Below are 21,623 nucleotides of genomic sequence, written 5' to 3' on the forward strand. Positions count from 1 at the left end.
GTTCCCTGATGTCAGAAATTTGTCATCTCTGGTTTTGACCACCCTGGTTGCGGAATGTGGAGCTGCAGGAGGACTAATGTTTATTGAGCACTCATCATGTGCCAAGAGATTGACAAGTTTAATCTCTAGGAAAACTTTGCCTAGAGATAATAATTGCCCCACTTTATAGACGGGGCAACCATGGCCCAGAAAAGTTGGATGACATGCCCAGGATGAGCTGATAAGTGGTAACCCCACTGAGCATCCACCCAAGGCCTAATGAGTGGATGAGGATGATGGTGAAAACTTATACAAACAAATAGTACAGTCAAAAGCAATTTAAAAATGAAAAAACACTATAATAAACAAAGTATGGTAGAAGTATATGGTGATATTTAAATTTTTAAAATGTATTACAGTAAGACACATTGCCATTAATCCCCTCAAAATTCTCCCTCTCACTTTGAACACTTATACTATCATTATTGCCACTTTCTGAAGAAACTTGAAGTCTTGTTTTATGAGTGTCTTTATAAGGTGTTGATCAAAAATATGGTGAATGTGGATGCAAGTATCATCCAATGAAAAGCCAGACTCATAAAAAACATTACAGTGTACCCTCATCTACCTCATTCACCATATCTGACAGTGTGCAACTTCGGGATCCTCCTCAAAATAAAAATGACCCTGAAATGTAAATATTTTGAGTCAATTCAGGACATGGAGGTAGCCACAACAGCACAACTAAAGACACTTAAGAAAGAGGACTTCCAGGACTGCCTCAAAAAGTGGCAAGAGAGATTCACCACAGCTGTAAGGGATATAGGCAGGGGCTAGTGCAGGGCAACTAGAGGGAGGGACACAGCCTTCAGTGCAGCCTCACGGGCCTGGAATGGCACAGGAAGTGCTTCTGACCTTGATGGAGGGAATGCATGTTATAGGGCTGCCACAGGCGCACTCTACTGTCTCCTACTCAAAGGGACAACCGATGGAAGAGCAGCGAGCCTGAGAACTGTGCTCAGACCTGGGCTGACCCCTCGTGGCTCAGGCAGCAAGCAGTGAGCACCTTCTGGACTAGGGGGGCAGTCTGAGCACAGAGGAGCAATGGCATGAAGAGGGAAGGAATGGCATCAAAACTCATGTGGTCTGGGGGTAAAGGGGCACAGGAGATCAGGAGTAGGGCATACTGGGTGTGAACAAAAGGGAGACCCTGTCCCAGAGGCTGCCCGCACACCCTGAGCACCGGCTCGCTGGTAAGCACAGAGGTTTTCTTTGTGGCAACAAAATAAGTTTTGACATTTAACAGAAGAGACTACTGGAGATAACACCAGAAGAAGCCATTTCAATGCTGAGCAAATCAATGCTGAGGCTGGCATTTTCCATCCACAGGGAAAGTTATTCTTCTGTGGAAGGAGCCAACAGGCTGAGGCTTAGGCTGAGGCTCAAGCCTCCCCCTTCAGAAGCTCAGGGACAGGACGGGGTCCGTATTAGCACATGGTTCTCACTGCTGTCCCCTTCCCCTTGGGGACAGAGCCAGGCAGTCTTTGGTGACCTTCACACACAGATACAGAGCCTGTGGCCCCAGCTTTAGAAGTCACCCCCAGGGTCTTCACCTCTCCAAAGCACCTGCCATCCTGATAAGTGTGTCTATTCCTCTGGCCAGTGCCCCACCCTGGAACCCCCTGCCCTAGAACTCCCGCCTAGTGCTCCTCCTGCTGGTGACACCCACCCTTTCCCATGGCCTCTCAGAAAGGCTATTCTAGAATGAAGTCTGCTTGGGGAGACTGGCAGCCAGACCTGGGGGTGTGTATTTTTCCAATGTCTCCTCTATTGACCTTTAATTACACTGTTTGCCCAGCTTCCCAAACCATTAACTTCCACCTCGCAGTAACCACACGTCAATTAATGGAGGGCCTGCTCTGAGCTCGAGCTTCTGAACACAATTAAGCGTGACAGTCCACAAATAAGAAAGAACTGGAGAATTAATTAAGGTCTAAACAAATTAATTACCAGTCCCCAATCGATTCCGATGCCAGCACACATGCTCCAGGCTCACCGTCTTCCCTAACATCTCCACGTATAAATAGAAACTGAGATTTCCCACATGACTGCTGTTCTACACCAGGGGCACGGCACAGCTCTAAAACCACCTTGAGGGAGAGAGGCGCCCACACACTCGGCATACACACGCACAGGCATCAGTCACACATATGCACACACCGGCACATGCACACACCTGCACATAATTCCAGCTGGACAAGTCAGGGGTGAACTTGGAGGTAGAATGCTCCTGAACAGCATGGAGGACACTGAGTGGCCTCGGCCACCTCTGGATACAGCCCTCAGTTTCTCAGCTACAGAGGCGTTATCCACATAGGCTTGAAATGGCCTTTGGCTGAGTCTGAGAGCCTGGGCTTGGGCCAGCTCAATATAACTTTCAGCAAGTCTGAATTTGCTTATTTTTCTGTAAAATGAGGATGGTACACACTGCCTCTGGGGCCTCACAGCACACAGTGAGGACCAGTGAGGGGAGGACAGTTGGGTAGCCCCTGGGAGTCCAGGCCTCTGCAAACCCAGGGGAGGCACTGCTGTCTGTGCAGAAGGTCCCAGCAGCAAATAAAAGGACCAAGCATCCTGTGCCTGAATGTCTCAGGGTGTTCTGTCAACAGCATGGAGCTCAGAGAGGAGACGTCTCCTCCTACCTCCCAGGCTTCAGGCTGGGAAGGGCCTGGCAGAGCCATGGGAAGAAGCAATGAATTTGGGAAGTCTCCTTGTTTGCAGCCTGCTCAGGAGAGTGCCTGTGGGCCAAGCGTGGTGGTGCACGCCTATAATCCCAGCACTCTGGAGGATGAGGCAGAAAGATCACTGCCAGTTCGAGACCAGACTGGGCTACAAAGTGAGTTCAAGGCTGGCCTGAAATACATAGTGAGACCCTGTCTCAAAAAAAGAGAGTGGGTGTGGGTATGGCCTGAGCACAGGGCACATAGGCCTCTTTGGGACCCCATCACCTTGAGTGTCCCCTTTTACTACACACATACACACACACACACACACACACACACACACACCCTTCTCAACAGCAAAGGCTTCACATGCTCACCTCTATTTGCCCCCACCTACTTCCCACATGCACACATGGCTCATTGAGTCCCCCTGTAGCTGTAGAATGAGATGCTCAGTCTTGGCCAGGGCATGTGGGATAAGGTACAGGGGCTAGACGATGGCTTAAGAGGACCAGGTGGCTTTGGAGCCTGGTGGGGGAGTGGCATGACTTTTCATCTCACATAGCATCGGGCCGCACTGGTCAGGGGAGTTGGCAAGTGCCCAATTGCAGATGGGCCTGGGGTGCAGAAAGGATAGGCTTCTCATGAGATCCTGGGGGGCCAGGACCACCAGGGTTGCAAATTGGCTTGAGATGGGGAGACCTCAAGAAGCCCAACAGTTGGCTGCACTTGTGAGAGAAGGCTGAGATTAGAGAGGAATTTGGGTGGAGCCCAAAACAGGCAAGTCAAAAAGGCTCAGACCACAGGAAGGGCCTTTCCTCTTGAGGGAATCCCAGACAGGTTAAGAACACCTCAAGGTCACACAGCAAAATGGTAGCAGAGCAGGCCTGGAATGGGCCGGTGGCAAAGTTGTTATATGAGGTTTGGTGCAAGGGCAGATAACATCTCTGGTGAGTCCTAGATCCAGTCCAGGGCAGCTAAAGGCTGCCCTTTCTCAAGCTGCTTATGACCCTCCAGCCCCAATGGCCACAAACACTAGTTGGACAGCCACGTTTGCTCAATTAGACCCTGTAACAAAGTCAGATCTAAAGAGATATTCCATTAATGGTCCATGACAGAAATAGCTGAGAGTTCATTAAAAGTGTGGAGTTGCTATAGCAATTATCTGGGTCGGCTGAGGCTCAACTGGGTGGTTAGTTCTAGTTTATGAGCCTCTGGGCCATGGAGGAGATGAAGCTGCCCAAGAAAGACCTCCTACTTTCTCATGGGCTCTCAGGTGCTCCAAAGTACTTGCCAATCAGTGGAATCTGGTCTGTGGTCTCACTTGCTCCTCCCAGGGCTCTTGTCTGTAGGAGGTGGGTACTGGTGTCTGCATTTTACAGATGGGGGAGTGAGCCCTCAAGTGAAGATTAGGGTCAAGGCTGTGACTCTGGGTCTGACTCTGGGCTCCTCACTCTGAGCCTTGGCACCAGAGAGGTTGGGGGTTCTCAGGCCCTGTGCCAAGCCCAGCCCCTCCTGTCCTCGGGCACCAACTGGAGGGAACTCTGGTTTAGGGTTTAAGCATTTGCTTATGATTCTCTTCTGATGACTAACTGTGTACTGCTTTGTACTGCTTTTGATATTATTTCTTTTCATTTCTTTGTACCAGGGATTGAACTCAGGACATTGTGCTTCTGAGGCAGGCAGTGGTACCACTGAGAGAAATCCCTGGCCCCTGAGCTAAATCTCCTGCCCTGATATTGTTTATTTCTTTTTGGAAAACTTTCCACTAGGGTGTAGGCTTCCTAAAATCCAGGCTGGACTTTGCAGCAGCCCCAGGGCCCAGCAGAAGCTCAAACCTTATTTTTTTTTTTTTCTTGTTTTTTGTTTTTTTGGTACCGGGGATTGAACTCAGGTCCTTGCTTATAAGGGGCGCCACCGAACTTTTTTTTTTTTTTCTTGTTTTTTGTTTTTTTGGTACCGGGGATTGAACTCAGGTCCTTGCGCTTACAAGGCAGGCCACCGAACTGCTGAGCTAAATCCCCGGCTCAAACCTTCTTTTGTGCCAAGAACCCACTGACAGTCAGGTGAAGCCGCTGCATCCCTCTCGGAATAATTTTTCTAAATGTATAAAACAAAATTCACAGGGGGCTGGGGATTTAGCTCAGCAGTGCCACCACCTACCTCGAAAGCCCAAGGTCCTGAGTTCAATCTCTGGTACCAAAACAAAAACCCCAAAATTCACAGGACTACAAAAGGATTATATTGAAACAGGTTATCAGAAAATTTTAAATTGTGATTAAGAGATGTGCTTTTAAGTAAGAAATTAAAAATATGATCTAGCAGTAAATGTATTAAATATGATAATTTTGGACTAGTGTCGAGCAAAAGTGATATTTTAAGGTCTCTGAGTAACAACTGTGATGCAATATGAAAATATCTGTGATTTCTCAAATCTCAACCAGAGGTCTTGTACCTTATTGTGGTTTTCTGGGTACCTTCATGGCAGAAAAAATGTTAAATTTTACGTAGAAGTTAGTAAAACTTTTTCCAAGTTCAGAAGATCCATTGCATTCTATTTATTGACCCTTGGAGGTATACGGACCCCAGGTTAAGAATTCTTGTGCTAAAAGCCAAATCCCTGGCATGGAGCCGGTCAGTGGGCCCCTGTCAGCCCTTCTCTCTCCACACATTTTGTTCCAGTTCCCCAGCTGGAGTCTGCAGGCATCAGGGGAGTTGTGGACAGCTGTCCATCCAACCGGCTGAGAGCCTGCAGCCCCCTACCCATGGATGGCACAAGGATGTCTACACACCATACAAGTCTTACCTACAGCAGGGAATGGCACAAATCTCTGGACGAGAAGGCGGGTGGCTGGGGTGAACTTGTTGGCTTTCTGAACCAGGACATTAAGGCCCACCTTGGAAAGGAAAAAAGGAAAAAAAAAAAAAAAAAAGAAAAAGAAAAAGCATATGGTGCTGTGGTAGCTCATGGGAGGAAGGGGGCAGGACCAGAGGAAGAGCAGTGACGGGTCATCTTCCCTCTGCAATTCTGTCCCACAGTCTGCACAAGAAGGTACAACCCCTCCACACCCCACACCCAACTCCTAGCACCCACATGCAGCCCTTCAATACCATATTGTGTCCATCAGATACTCTGGCCTTGGGGCCTTTGTCTGTGCTGGTCCCTATGTCTGGACTCTGCCCCCCAACTCATGCTACACTTGTTCTCTTGGGTGCCCCTCTGAATTCTATACCCGTACCACTTACTAACAGTGGCAAGTAAGTCATTAACCATTCTCTGCCTGACTTCAGAAACTCGACCTCCATTCTAAGCCTCATGTTGATGTTCAGAGTCCAGCCCTTGTCCTTACTTCTGGGGACATGGAGCAGCTGGGTCTCACTTCACTGGTACAGCAGGGGAAGGCCTGGACACTGCCAGGTACCCTGGCCTTTGCTGCTTGGCCACAAAGATGGGGCTCACCATGTCCAGGTCTCCCCAACACAGAAATACTAAGAAATAGCCCTCTGCACCTCCAAAAAAAAGTGCAGTGAGCAAAACCATGTAGGGAGCCAGAAGACACATGGTTTGGCCCTAATGTCAACAGCCGGGAGGAGGCAGGGATCTGGGAGACCTCTGCAGTGCTCAGCAAATGTCCACAGGCAGCGTCTTAATGTTGCCCCCTTTCTCAGATTTGAGATAGGATTAGAGAGGTTAAATAAATTCACAGAGGACAGACAGCTATGCCAAGGCAGTTAAAGCTAGGATTTGAACCTGGGTCTGCTAGCTCCAAAGTATCAATCCCAACTGTTCATTATTTACTTTCCAATTGACCTCCTTCTTGAGGAATGAGTCTGTGATGTCTGCATGCCACTTAGGACTGGATGTTTGCATAGCAAGAGATCCCGTGGCAAAGGCCCACCTGAGGCAGGTGTCCAGAGGAATGGAAAACAGAAGATAGGAGTCTTTAAGCTACCCTATGCCCATCAGTTTGAAGTCAGAAGGCTTGTGTTCAAAGACTCACACTCTCCCTTGGAAAGATGAGAAAATCTGGGGTGGGGGTGGGGAGAAGGAACCATTCCAGAAGCCAGCAAGGAAACTTGGAGCTTTCTGGAACCTTCCCCATGGTAGCTTCTTAGGGGCAGGGCTGTGGCATGACAGGAGGGCAAGGAGGAATACAGGCCACTGCTTGCAGGATGCAGTATAGACCCTGCTTCCCCAAAACTCTCCCCTTCCTGGCTGGCCATTCTCCCCACTGGCAAGGACTGCCATAATCCAGCAGTGACAGCTATGTTTCCTCTACCCTAAGTGGAGTCCAGCGTAGGAAGGAAGAGAGAAAGCAAGGTCTTGGTCACAGGGCTCCTCGGGCCTCCCATGCCCTAAAGCTGTCAGGAAGCGTTCCTACCTCTTCCTTCTCCTCCTAGCAGCTGCAATGGCCTGGTGGTCAGAGTCAGAGGGAAACACTCAGAGAAGGTCCCAGGCTTCCCTCAGGCCATAGCTATGTCCCATGGGTTCTAGGCCTGTGCTTGGCCACACAAGGAATTTTTGTGCAAATCTGTACCTTGTTTGTTTTCCCCCTCTACCCAAATGGAGCTCCTGTTTGGTTAATTTCTATTTTGTAGCTTATTTGGAGGCTGTTAAAATAGACCCCGGGGGACCCTCAGCAGTGATTGTTCCATATCTCATTATCTTTCCCGAACTTGATTATTAGCTCTGATTTTTCTGATCGCTAGCTGCTGTTCATGATGAGTTGTGTGCCATTAATGCCAGCTGGTTCCCTTAAACAGGACCCACCATGCCAGGGAAAACGAGCTGGCATTCTGAGGCCCCAGCCACTTGGCTTTTTAATTTTAATGGTCTTTACCAAATGTTTCAGGCCAATAGGCTCCGAGGAGCCAGAACAGACGGGCATCCAGCCCCCGGTCTGCAGCCCACCCTGGGCTCCTTCCCAGATTGTGCCTGTCCAAAGTGCTGGGGCAGTTAAGACCTGGGCTGGGGCCTCAGACAGGAGGAGAGTAACAGTCACTTGCCTCCTCTGGGTCTGTGCCATCCTGCCCCTAGGCCTACTGCTGGCTGTGAGCAGGGTGACTGCTGTCACTGGGTGGACTCCCAGCTCTGGTCTCCTCCCACTTTGCTGATCCCTGGCCCCTGCCCTGAGCTTGGCCATGTTGGCCTGTTCGCAGATACATACACGTGTCTTGCTGAATCTCTCACCCATTCATACTGGTTCCAAAGTTTCACTCTTTTTTTTTTTTTTTGAGACAGGGTCTATGTAGTTGAGACTGACCTGGAACTCACTATATTAGCCCAGGCTGGCCTTGAACTCACAGCGATCCTCCTGCCTCAGCCTCCAGAGTGCTGGGATTACAGGCATGTGCCACCACCATGCCCGGCCCAAAGCTTCATTCTTAATGAATGTACTCTCCAATTCTCTTAATGAATTTACTCTCCAATTGCCCTTCTCAAGGAATGATGCTTAATGTCTGCATGCCACTTAAGATCGTCTGCTTGCTTAGCAAGAGCAGTTTTCCACAAGACAAGGATAGGGCTGGCCAGCTCCAAGAATGGCAGGTGGGGATGGGAGTTCTATGACACAAAAACTTCAGTATCATGAGCTATGCAGCCAGGGCTGCATCCTTAAATATCAACATCTTTCTAGATCAAGAGGAGCATCATTTCTATAAGGAGGAGGCACTGGGTGGGGCTGGAGTGACAGCTGCATTCCAGTCTCACCCAGCTGTGTCCACCACTCCAGCCACACATGCTACTGCCTGGGGAAAACTTTGTTTCTGCGGGCAACAGCATGCCCCCAATTGGAGGGTGTCAAGCCCTGCCTCACCAATACCCTGTCCACCCCACCAGCTACCAGATCACCTGCTAGGAACCTTGGGGTTTTCCTGGACTGGAGCCTCTCTGAGCCTACATCTACTCCATGGCTACCTGTTCTAGCTCCTGGATAACTTGAATGTAGCTCTTCTTTCTCTGTTCCTACTTAGCACTCACTACCCCAACCCACACGACTGCCTCCTAACCAGGCTCCCTCTTCCAGTCCTGCCCCTCTTGCCAGAGCCCAAAATATTGACCTACTCTCCTCAGTAGCCAAAGTAACCTGAACATACAGACTTGCTTAATGGCCTTCAGTGGCTCCTCACAGCACGTGGAAGCCACACAATCCTGTGTGACCACTCAACTTTGCTGTTTCCAGGGCTCCAGGCACCTGGCTGTCTCCTCATTCCTTTGATGAGCCAATATCTACCCCCACCCTTACCTCAGGCCTTTGAGTGCTGTCCCTCTGTGGCTTCCTTACTTTCAGCCTAAAATGTTGGGCCTCCTCTTGGTTCAAGGCCCCCTTGATAGTCTCTTGATAAATCTGGAAGTTTTTCTTGCATGTACCTATTACAGTCTCTTATCACATATTTGTTTACCTTCTTATAAATTTCTGAATCAAAATAATACATGTATCTGAGATAAAAACTTAGACACAGAAATATTTTTACCTCTGGACTCTTTACTAAAGATCTATGTCTCCCAGCCGGGTATAGTGGTGCACGCCTGTAATCCCAGCACTCCGGACCTACCAGCCTGGGCTACATAGTGAGTTCCAGAACAGTCTTAACTACATAGTGAGACCCTGTCTCAAAAAACAACAACAACAAAAAATCTATGTCTCCCAATAGAGCTTAAGTACTAGGGCATAGGGCCTATGTCTCTTGTTCCTCACTGAATTTGAGTGAAATGAGTAAGGGCTTACAAATGCTTCTGAATAAATCAAGTGATCTCTGAGTCAGAAAGAAAAGAAACAAGAGGCACAGAGAAGACCTGCCTGTAAGGAGAAAATATATAATGACAGGAGGGATGCCATGAGGTCATAATTTAGATCCACTCTTGGGTGGTGGGTAACAGTGCAAGGGATGGTCAGGGGTTTGTGATTCCTGGAGGCCACAGGCTGGGGCTGGTCACCGAATCACTGAAGTACCAAAAGTACCCACCAGAGGGCGTGCTCTGTAGAATAAATTTGGTCATCAAGGGGACCCATGACCCACCAAGGAGGTCAATAGTCCTTCAGCTCCAGCCAGCTTGCTGGTTGGCAGTGGACTCAGGAGCAAAGGGGCCAGGGTGGCTAAGGCAGAGTGACGCACAGGCTAAAGCATCAGTCAGCTCTAGCTGCAGCTCAGTGGCTTGTTTGCTAGTAGCCAACCCTGACCCCTGAACCGAGCTCCACAGGGACCAGTGCAGGGGAAACCAATTACATTAGACCCTTCCATATAAGAGGGGGACAGCAACTTGTCCTCCCCAGAATAGATGCAGAGACAGGCTTCATGCCTGACTTGCCACTGCCAACGTCACCATCTGCAGGCTTCTGAAACACTTCAGATTCTGCCATGGGGTCCATTTGACGGCCCCTCCAACCCAGCAGCCACTCATAGCAAAAGTGGTGAGACAAGTCTGGTCCAGAATTCACAGGTGCTGAATTTCCCTTTCCCTCCAGACGTGGAGAAGCACAGAAGGGCCTGGGGTCCACTTTGCCACACAGCCAGCCTGTTCTGCAGGAGGAGGGCATACTCTGGAGAAGGGACAGAGATATGTGGCGGATTTGACTTTGGCCAGAAAAACAGAGGCCCAGGATCTGAAGGTGGAGAAGCCTCTCAAAAACTTTCCTCCACTGCTGTCAGGGTACCTGGAAAGGACCTGCCTATCAAGGGCATGGTATTGGTTCCTCCCGCATGGAAGTTGAAATACTGCTTGGCTTTTTCTGGCCTCTCATGGCACAGGGTTGGCAGGGAGTTTTTGAGTATCAACAAGAATTTGTGAGTAAGCCTGACAGGTTCTGTCACTGACTTCACACCTTCCCTCAGTTTCCTCATTTGAAAAATGGGGACAAATACCTAAATAGTGGCACAGTATAGGTGTTCCTGAAGTGTTAGCCATTGGTACTATTACTATGATTATTTGCCAGTCTGACCATTGAGGGGACATGGCTAGTTGCCATGGAATCACTGGGCAGCAGTGAGAACAGGAAGTGTAGGGTTCACCTCAGGATTCCTTGGGTTCCTCCTCATCCTCCAGTGTCTGGTAGAAAAGGCTAACAGATATCCGCTGCACCCTATGTAGAAAGGGCCCGCTCAGCCCTGGAACCTTTGAAAAAGGATGTCAGCACTGCCCAGCAGGGGAGACTTCAGCCAGCTGAGACCTAGCTGATGGGAAAGGGTTCAAGGAATGAAGCATCTCTTTCAGCTGGTTCCACCAACCAGCACCTGACTGGTCATGTAGGACTTCGGCCCTCAGTCTTTCTCCCCTGCCTAGGGTCCACCCTTACAAAGGACCCTGTGACCATGAGTGGTCTGTTCATTGTACCTGCCAAATCCCTCCCACCCACAATGATTTCTCCTCCAGCCACTTGTGCCCAGGCCCCTGCCATACCCAATCCCTAAACCAGGGGAGGGTTCCTATGACCAGTGACCTCCTCAGAAAGTCATTTAGAGTACTTTGTGACTGGCCCCTGCTACTTCTCTACTTTGTCCCAATCACCTCCTCACCCTTGCTCCCCACACAGCAGAGACTCACTTTTTGACAAGTGCCTGGGGCCTGTCTCTCCTCCTGGGCTTCTGCATGTACTGTGTCCTCCCCCAACCCCAGACACCTAGCCCTACTGTCCCCTGGCTCTCTCTGTCTGTCCTACAAGTCAACCCACTGACTGTGACTTAGGTGCCCTTCTGGTCCCACCCTGCTCCAGGGTCAACCTCATCAGAATAATTCTGAGCACATCACACAGTGCTCTCAGTTTCCCTCCTTTGTAACCTGATGGTCACATCCGCTATGGTCCCAGCCCCTACAGAGTGCCAGACACCAAGGGTCTTGCCCAATCTCTCGCTCTGGCAGAGCTAGTGAGGGCTGAGCACAGAAGTGTTTTGTACAAACTCCAGGACAAAAACACAATGAGGACAGAGAGAGGCTTCCTTTGTTAAAAGACAGCAAACTGTTAAGATTTCAAAAATAACTTAAGATGGAGTTTCTTTTTTATTCTCAAGCAAGAAATCAGACATTGCCACATCTATTTAGGAGGTTCACTGAGAGGCTCCTAACCCTTGTGGTCCTAGAGTCCACGTGGGATTTCACTTGGGGGCCTGCAAACCAGGGATGCCTGACTGGGGGGCAGAGTGCTGACCAGTGCCAGGAGCTCTTCTGAGAGGGAGGGAGGACCCTTCAGGGTCCACAGAGGAGGTCTGTCCTCCACGCCAGTCACCTCAGTCCCTGGAACCTGCTCTCAGCCTGTCAGCCACATCCAGGCTGCCTGCTCGTAGGGACTCGTTTTAATTAATGCCAGAGCCAGGCCAACCACTGGGGCTGTGACACTTGTTTGCAGGTCATCTCTTCCTAACAGGCTCTCCCTGGGAGGGGATTTGTCACTAATTGAAGTAGAGATCAGTTAATGAGGCCGCAGGGCCTGGGGTTCCAGAGAACAAGGGAAAGGAAAATAAAATAAAGCCTCTTTCTTTGGAGGTTTTGTGATTTATATACACAAAAGAGAAGCAAGCGAGCTGCAGACTTTCCAAGTCAGAAACTCCGCTCCATCTGCCGAAGTGAGCCCCTGACTGTGTGAAGACGTCAGGCAGAGGCCTGCCACTGCCACCGCTAAGGCTTGTGGATGGGAGAGGAGAGGGGCCTCCTGAGGCCAGCAATCAATCAGCAGCCTAATTAATAATATTTATGGAGCAGTGTTCTGTGATCTCCTCTGTGGGGGGAGGACACCTGGGGCCTGTCCCTGGTTAACTTGTAATCCAGCTGGGGACGAGTCTCAGGCTGTGGAACAATAAGAGGACAGGGACATGGGGCACAACTGAGAGTGTGGGAAGAACAGAAGTTTCTTGGATTTGGGCTGAGGAAGAGCAGCATGGGCTGGGAAAAGCCGCCTCCAAGGGACTCTGTGACTAGATATGGAGGAAGGAGGAGGGAAGAGGGCTTCCCTACAGTGGCATAGCCCAGAGTGTGGCCCCCAGGCCCTGCTGCAGAGACCCCAGCTCTGGGAGCCCTGGAGATCCCACATCCATGGTAATTCTGATGGGCCCAGTCTAGAAGTACCACTTGTCATCTGGGCCAGCTGTGGCTCTGGAAAGTGACTATATGGCACTACTGTGGTCCCATGCATGGGATGATGAGGACTAGGGACACAGAGGCCAGAGCTCTCTGCAGAAGATGCACCTTGTTTCCATGGCACCAGGTTTGTGGGAGAAGGACACCCACTAGGACAGAGATTCCCCTTCCTTCAAGCCCTCAGGATCACTCAGCTTCCTTCCGGCTGTGACCTCTTCCTCTTCCTGCCCACCTCACCTGTACATCTCCAAGGGGGAAAGGGGCTTTTCCATCTGGTAAGCTGGGAAGACCACTGATCAGCTCTTCTCATCTTAAGGAGCCCTTTCCCACTCTCAGTGGAGGCCTTGACCTTGGCTCAGCAAGCCCCCAGAAATAGGAACCCCCAATTTGTCTGATTCCCTGCAAAGTAAGTCCTATGCTGGGCTGCAGGCCCACTGAGGTGGGGTGGCAGTCTCTTGGTGAGCCATCTACATAGGTTTGACAGCATGTGGCTTCCCACTAGCATTAAGACGTGAGAGTTCAAGAAAGGAAGTGCGGGCAAAAAAGAAAAAGAAAGGAAAGAGATCTTGGGCGTGTGATAGGATACACCACTAACAGCTATTTGGAAGTGACTCAGTCTATGTGGGAATGAAATAAATAAATGAGGACATTTCAAGGCAACCCAAAATCTTTAATTTAGAAGAACAACAGAATTGAGTGTGGTGTAGGATACAATGCATTATTACCTAGTCATAAACCATTATGATATTTAATGGCACAGGAAAGATGAGGAAAGGAGGTTAAACCAAAAGATTGAAATATATTAATTTATTCATTATCTTTGTGTTTTCTTACCAATTACATGGATGCATTGTAAAATGAAGGAAACAACAAAGTTGTGAAAAGAGATTTTGTCTTCTGGAGATGGCCACAGGAGCCCACCCCAGAAGAGATGTAGAGAATGCCAGATGTAGGCACGGGGTCGGATCAGGGCTGGACAAGGTCTTAGGAGTTTGAGGTTCCACTCCAGTTCTGGCCCAGGCTCCTAGCTATGTCACTTGTTCTCTATCCTCTTTGGGAACAAGTACCCATCATTCATCTACATTTTTCTCAGTCAGTCTACAAACTCCCCTATTCTCAAAGTTCTATGAAGGTTCAAAGTGAGCCTAATGGCCTTGTCTTCAGAAGCCTATAGACCTTCAGGATGGGCTGGTCACGTAACCACAGGAGTATGGCCACAGAGGAGGAATGCCCTGGGGGCTCAGGCCAAGCGCAAAGGGGAGTTGACCCGTGGCCAACAGTGTATGAACTACATTCCTGAGCATGAGGATCAGCAGCTTCAGGAAGATTGAGGGTTAACACCCTGACCATGGAGCCTGGAGAAGAGTAGTAGTTCCATCTACCTCCAAACGCTGGAGCACACGTTAGTGCTCTTTTGCTGTTACAGACTTTTCCCTGCCAGGCACGCCTGCCCCTACAGCTCCCACAGACCCTATCTCTGCATCCTTTCCAGCCCTGGCTCTGGGACAAGGGTCCACCCACAGTGCTCAGTGGGGGCAAGAGCTATGGACTGAGGGGTGGAGCAAGGAGTTACTCACAGCAATGGAGACGGCACTGATGACAGCTCCCAGGTAACCCTGGATGAACTTGGATGCTGGGGAAGGCTGGAAGAAAAATGCAGAACCGCAGGCCCATTGGGCACCCAATGTGCCGCACTCCACCCTTGCAAATCACCCCAGGAGTTCCAGTGTGGGAACACAAAGCAGCAATGCCCAAGGAGGTGCCTAAGGGCCCGTTCCCCTTCTGCCCTGATCTAGAACAGTCACCGGCAGACTCTAATGGCTGGAGGCAGGAAGGCCCAGAGCAGAATGGGTCCTCTGTGGCTGGGTGGTGGGCTCCAGTATAGGGAGGCTAGTGCGCATCTAGCACCGAGAGCAGTCTGCGTAGTATGGTAGTGTCAAGGCTGGTAACTGGCTGGCTCTCACAGGTCCCCTCAGCCCAGGCAGCCACTGGGATTCCTTGTCAATAGCTGACAGTATTTCTATACAAAAATACATCCCTAGTTCCAACACAGAAAATTTAGGAAAAACAAAACAAAACAAACCTAAGGAACATGTCTTTACTGCAACTGCAATTTTGGAGACACTTGGTTTAAGGTAAATAGGAGCCAGCCCAGCTGAGAAGCAAATACATGAAGCCTACAAGAGAGAGCCTTAGTCTGTGGGTACAGCAGTGAGGAGGCATCCTGAGTCCTAGGACCCTGATAACCTCACCCACCTCTTTGCCAGCATTAGAATATGCTAAGATCCTCCCTTTCCCAAACAGGTGATCCCCAAGAGGCTACCTAGATTCCTTCTCTCTGCCCTTTGCCTTTGGAGTGAAGATTGGCTAGGAAGAGAGGTGGTGTTACCAGCAAAGCAGAGACCCTGCAGCCCTTCCTGGAAAACAGAAGAGCAACCAGACCTCCACCATGGGCTTGTTCCAGGGTGCAGGGGACTTGAGGGAAAAGGTCCCAGACCTCTCAGATCCCTATCCCTCAAGAGCAGCTCTTAGGCTATGTTGTCAGCAGTCTGGGAGCTGGGCACTGAGGCAACTTCCAGGCAAGCTTGGAGGACACTGTAGGGGAATTCAGTCCCCAGTACACTTAACACGGTCTGAATCCATGACCTGAGTGTAAGAGCTACCCAAGGAGAATTCTGAAGTGAGAAAAATTCATCCCTTTTATGACTCCCCAAACACCCTCCTTTACAGGCCCTGCCTTAGAGGCTCCAGTTAGCTCTAGCCAGGTAAGCTGGGTCTGTTGTCCTGACAGAGGAGCTGGCAGTGTGAATACGGTACAGGAGGCCAATGCTAACACCAGTAATAATGATGTCACCATGTAGCGAGGACTGGGCTCCTCCCAGGCTGAACCCACCCCCAGGTGGAGGGCAGTGACACTCACCTTGGTAGCATTGCGGTTTGCATAGTTGACACAGGCATTGTGGCTCTGGTTCAGCCACTGAAAGGTAGCAAGGAGAGAAGATGTCAGGCAAGGTGTGGTCACATTCCCTGAAAGGCCACAGACAGAAAGGCACAGGGCAGTCTCCAGCTCCACCCCACTGGATAGCATGCCCAACTGACCCAGTTTTCCCAAGGCTATGCCACCATTAGCATTGGAAGTGTCGAGTCTCAGAAAACCACTCATTTCCTGCCAAACTACAGCAGCCAGCCCCACACAGTCAGGCCCCTCTCTTGGAACCATGACATCTACTGCCCCAATACCTCTGCCACATCACCCTTGAGTACTTGTTGGACAGAAGGTGGAGCCATTGACAGCCCTGCCCTTTTTGCAAACTCCCAGGTGTGCACACCACCAATGCCCAGCCATGGAAACACTTAGCAATTTTGTGAAAGGAAGCTTCTCTTAACATTTTATCCCAAAAGACAGATTTTCTTCCTCTACAAAGACACAAGGAGTCATCCTCAGTTGTTTTCAGGGAGCTACAACTAACTGGACTGTTCCCATGAAGAGAGGACGGTCATCTGCAATGCACTTCACTACATTGGGATTGGAGTGGTTCAATCTTCACCTGCAGATTTTAGTGAAATTTGATGTCAAAATGAGGCTGTGGACCTCAGATCACTGGCCATAAGACATAGTTAAAGGACAGAGTGGGCTGCCACCAACAAACCATCATGTTCCAGGCAGGGTGCCCAGTCCCTTCATCACCTCCATCCAAAGTTAGAGTGACACATAATGGTGAAGGCATTCTGGGCTGCAGGAAGCCTGTTCAGCTAGGCCAATGTCTTGTTTTTTTCTCCAGTAGTATTTGGGCTAGAGCAGGGTCCTGAACAGAACAGGAGACCCTGGGGTAGGGAGTTCCCAACTGGCAAATGTCTGGATCCCTCCTTGAGGAGACTTCTGCTTGTGGAGACCCTTACCTGCCAGAAGACAGTGGATGCCAGAGTCTGGTTGGGCAGGAGAAGACCCACAACCTGAAGACCAAGAGAGGAACAAGGTTGAAGATGGCAAAAGAAACATCTCACACTTTTGCACAGAAGAAATACACATATGTGAACAAGAGTGAGCTGGACCTGTACAAACCCATGCCTGTGGTGAGATGGTATATGATGAAAACAATCAAGTTGCAAGATTATACTATAGCATAAGTCTATTCATGTACAAAAGAACTCACATATAGCCATATACACAAACACATACATGTATGTCTCCAAGCATGAAGAAATCTGGAGCACATCCTGACTATTAACTGTGGATTTCTCGGGAGGTCATCGCAGGTTCCTCACATTCTTCTTAAGTATTTCTCTATTCTTATTAGCAGTGGGTATGCATTCTTCCATAATTTAGAGGAGCCAATAAAAATAAACAAGCAAACAAAGGAACACCTCCATGTCCACTCAGGTGACTTAAACTTTGAGCCCTAGCCATCCTAGAGGATTTTGTAGAGATTAAATAACAATTATTTCAAACACTTTAAGTGATTTATAAATAGAATTTGGGGGACTTTGTTATCTCAGACTCTGAATGAAGTGAAAACTTACACCATGTTTAACTTACTGAATGGAAATAGATGTCTGATAAATGGTTGTTGCGTGAATGAATGAAAGAATGAACAGATACACGTGAAAGACTAAGTATGGACACACGGGTGTGGATCCATGATTCCCAAACCCAAACAGCACCAGAGAGTTACACTCACACACTACTTTTTTGGTTTAGGTCAAGATTAACTGTGATCTTGACACTGACCATGGCTTGTTCTTCAGGGGTCCATGGATATCCCTCAAGATTACCTTCTAAGTGTTTGTGTGCAAAATAACATCTACCAAGTACCACTGCATATGGGAAAAATGTGCACAGCCATCCACACATTGACTTATTTATTATTCCTATAGATAAAATGGCTCTTTGGCAAGAATTTCTGTAAGGAGTAAGTATAAACATTCAATACTATTCAGTAAATCAAATTCTAGACATCCTCAGTAGCATTAGTAAATCATGCTTTAAACATTAAAATGTTTTAAAACAGTGAACACACACATATTTATTGGCCCATTTCAGTTTGAATAAAATTATATAATGTAAAGCCATTTTGTAGCACCAATAAGGAGTTCTCTTGTGAGATTTTTCTCCTAGAATAAGATATTTATTCAGTTATTTTTTTCACTTTTCTTTTTTGGTGCCAGGAGTCAAACTCAGGGCCTCACACTTGCCAGGCAGGCACTGCATCACTGAGCTACATCCCCACCCTCTATTCAGTTTTTCTTTGCAGTGGCAGCTCTGGGGACTGGACTGAAAACCAGGAACCTTAGGGCTCACCTTCAGGGCCATCTTTGTGGTCTCTGCTGCAAGGCAATTCCCTTTGGGGCGTTAGCTTTCCCTACAAATGGAAGGGTTTGTCCTTGGTGGTCTTCTGTTTAAAATTCTGTTCTAGGTTTTGTGTGAAGTCAACAGAAATAACCTCATTGTGATGAGATCCCACATGCTGAGGGGTGCCCCAGGGACCCAGGTTCTCCTCCTACTCAGGGCCAGAAAGGAGAAAGGCTGAACCTAGAGAGCAGTGGTGTGTGTGTGAGTGTGTGTGTGTGTGTGTGTGTGTGTGTGTGTGTGTGTACATATGCACATTTGACTACCCCTGAAAGCCTGAAGCCTGGGGCAATCCCTGCCAGTCCACTGTTTAGGGCTCAGCCTCTCCTGTAATTCTGTAGCTTATACAGCACAATCTGCTGTGGACTTCACTGTTTTCTCACCCAGAACCCTCACCTCATCCTGGAAGTGTGCTTGGGTCACCAGGAACATCATAAGATACAGCCCAAGGGAACTCCTTGCATTTTCCCCCACAACTATTCACCAGAGCACTGCTCATTTCCCCCGTGCAACCCCCACCCCAGTACTTTTTAGCAAAATATCTTTCCTTTCTTTTTTTTTTTTCTTCTGGTACCAGAAATTGAACTCGGGACCTTGTGCTTGCAAGGCAGGCACACTGCCACTGAGCTAAATTCCTGGCCTCTAGTGAAAAAATTTCTTAAAATTTTGTATTAGTACATGTTTGCAATATAGTAATCCCATTCATTGTAAGGAATTGATAGATGTACATAACATATCTCAAAGGACTCTGCTCAATGTATCACAGGGCCTTCTTCATGAAAACTCTTGGGAGACACTTTTTCTGGTCTCAAGGTCAGAAATTATACTTCTGAGCAACCAGTTTGCATGCATCTTGCAGACCCAGACCCACGGCTCTCTTTGCACTGACCATCCAGAAGCCTGGGCCACTCCCCACCACATCTGCCAAGGGTACAGACCCACATGGCTTATTTTCAGGGTCCAGAGCTCACTCCTGGCTTTATTCTATCTTCCCCTCCCTTTGTGTCCCATTTTCACCTTCACATACTTTGTCTTGTGGAATGAGTTTTAAAAGGGTTATAAAGTCTTTTCCAGAAAAATCCAGAGCCTTAAACTGCACTAGTACCCAGGCAGTCCCCACACACATACGTTTTGCACATAGCCCTGTGACCATGAGCTTTCCACCTTGTTGGACAACTCCCACCCTAACATAGGCCTGGTGTCCACATGGGCACCTCAACTGTTATAACAAATCTCATGTTTCTTAAAGAGAGTGATTAATTTTTGCCAAGCATTTCCCCATATGTCACCACCTCATCATAACCCTGGGGATCAGACAAATAGAGATTACCTTCCCTACTTTACAAATGGAGAAACTAAGACTTAGAGAAATTCAGTGATATGCCTGACTTTACAGCAAACTAGAGAAAGAGTCAGGTGTCCCGATCCATGGCTTCGTTGTCCCATTCTGATTTTAGGGTACCCTTTCTCCAGTTCACCCTTAAACACAAAGGAAGAAGGGTTCAGTCACCACCTCAGCCTGATTATGGAGTATTGTCTCTGTCCCACATCTCATGCTGCTCCCAATGTGTAATAGCGGAGAAGAGGGAACATGACGCCTAATCACAAAACAACACAAACACCAAACAAGGAAGTGTGTGAGAAGATCCTTTATATACCCAGGAAAATGGCAAGGTGGATTAAGGAGACACAGTTGTTTGAAATGTTGATCAACCTCACATCAGAATAGGGGCCCAGGAAGGACAGGTCAGCATGCCCACATTATCTGACAAAGGAAGAGGGAGAACTGAACTTCAGTGTGTGCATGTGCGTGCGTGTGAGTGTGTGTGTGTGTGTGTGTGTGTGTGTGTGTGTGTGTGTAAGTGCCTATCCTGACTGAGAAGGAGGTCTGGGAAATCAGCAGAAGGCAGTCTGAAGAGAGGAAGGCTAGGAGGAAGTGAACAGCAAGTTGTGTTGACAAACAGATCCCAGGGAGTCACTGGGGCTGGGGCTAGGGTGCAGGGACGCTGCCCCAGGTCCTTACAGCCGTGCAGGGACTAGCAGATGCGATGCCAGCCCCCCCGTTCCCTATTAGGCAAAACGCAGCACCATCTGCACAATCCCAGGAGCAAGAGCAGATATTTTATAACTTCCTTTTTTCTTTTTAAGTCTACATTAAAAATAAATGTTCCCTTCAGCTCTCAGATGTATATCTCTGGTGCAACCTGCCCACATTCCCTCCCGCTGCCCTTTCCAGAACATGGCAGGGGAAAGGAAGAAAGAGATGGATAGAAAGGGAGCCAGTCCACCCGGCTCCAACGCCAGTGGATCGCACCTCTTCCAAGAGGGAAGCGCAGCAGGCGTGGCCGCGCAGACGGTGGAGAGCGCCCAGAACCCGCTGGTACCAAGGAAAGTGGAAGGCGAGGGAACAGGAGCCAATGCCAGGATTTTCCCCAGCCTCCACCCGATCTTGCTGCAGGACCTTGGCCAAATCACACATCCTATCTTTGCTCCCATTTATAGTTCATACCATGGCTGGTGTCCCCTGGCAGCTCCAGCGCCCTGGTGGCTGGCCTCTCTGCACATCTGTCTGCATCTTTGAGGTCCCGTTCCCCTCAGGTGTCTGGCCATGCACCCTAGCGATTAACACTCAGGCTCTGATTGTCCATTGTTGTGGCCAGTGTTGGTCACAGGCGAGTGACCTGAGCTCATGCCTCTGTTTCTTTATCTGTTAAATGGGGCACAATCTTGGCACACCTTGGGCAGTCAGGAGAGGAAGTAAGACATGGAAGAACCTGGCATGCAGCTCGTGCTCCTGGATGTCGCTATTGGTGTCGCTCCTCTCCTCGCCTGGTTTTCTTCCAGCCTTTGCTGACTCCCCTTTCTCTGGACCCCACAACCTGCATTACACAGTTGACCATCACCTTTGAACAGTCTTATCTGTCTATGGACAGTGGCTTCCGAAAATAGAACTGGGGCTTATCTCCCTCGAAGCACATGGCACAGGACGGGGTTCACAACCAAGCCAGGAGAACACAGCTAATTCTTTAACAATATTAAATAGTCCTGGGCCAGGGACCAGATCTCTGCTGGGCTGTGACGATGACCATTTTGCCCATCTTCTCACTCCTTTCCTGACAGTGCTAGCTGCAAGGGGCCTAAATCAGGGTGGGGTGAAATGGGCTGTTGACTCTTCCCACTCCCTGTATCTTTTCCCACAGCCTCCGCCTGAGAGGAGTGTACTTCCTGGCTCTGGGAGCCATCTCACTGGCTTTGGCCAGTGATGTGTGGGAGAAAGGGGCAGTGCGCCAGTAACAAGCCCAGGCCTCCATGGCCTCAGGCAGCTCTGAAGCTCTCCTGTGCATCTAACACTACCATAAGGACACATCCCTGACTGGTTCTCTGAGGCCAGCCAGATCTGTGGACTCAGGTGACCCACAGATGGGCCAGGAGGAGCACAACTGCTTTCCTTGAACCTTGTTTAGAGCAGGCCAACCCCTCCCAACCACAGTGCCCTAAGGGTGAG

The 21,623-nt window shown here is 49.1% G+C and overlaps 1 protein-coding gene across 6 annotated transcripts in view; it reads right to left on the reverse strand.

Annotated features, from left to right (window-relative positions):
* The window catches only part of Sfxn5 (sideroflexin 5), a 111,781-nt gene that overhangs the window by 34,169 nt on the left and 55,989 nt on the right, over positions 1–21,623 (reverse strand). For all 6 annotated transcript variants that reach the window (XM_033764769.1, XM_033764768.1, XM_010609605.3 and 3 more), the window contains 4 exons: positions 16,672–16,725; positions 15,692–15,748; positions 14,349–14,414; positions 5,509–5,599 (listed from right to left, as the gene is read on the reverse strand). In XM_033764769.1, coding sequence (XP_033620660.1) covers positions 5,509–5,599; positions 14,349–14,414; positions 15,692–15,748; positions 16,672–16,725 — 268 coding nt within the window. The remainder of the gene's footprint in view (positions 1–5,508; positions 5,600–14,348; positions 14,415–15,691; positions 15,749–16,671; positions 16,726–21,623) is intronic.

This window comes from Fukomys damarensis, unplaced genomic scaffold, assembly GCF_012274545.1.
Source record: "Fukomys damarensis isolate Sample0158 unplaced genomic scaffold, DMR_v1.0_HiC HiC_scaffold_2, whole genome shotgun sequence".
NCBI classification, from domain to species: Eukaryota; Metazoa; Chordata; class Mammalia; order Rodentia; family Bathyergidae; genus Fukomys; species Fukomys damarensis.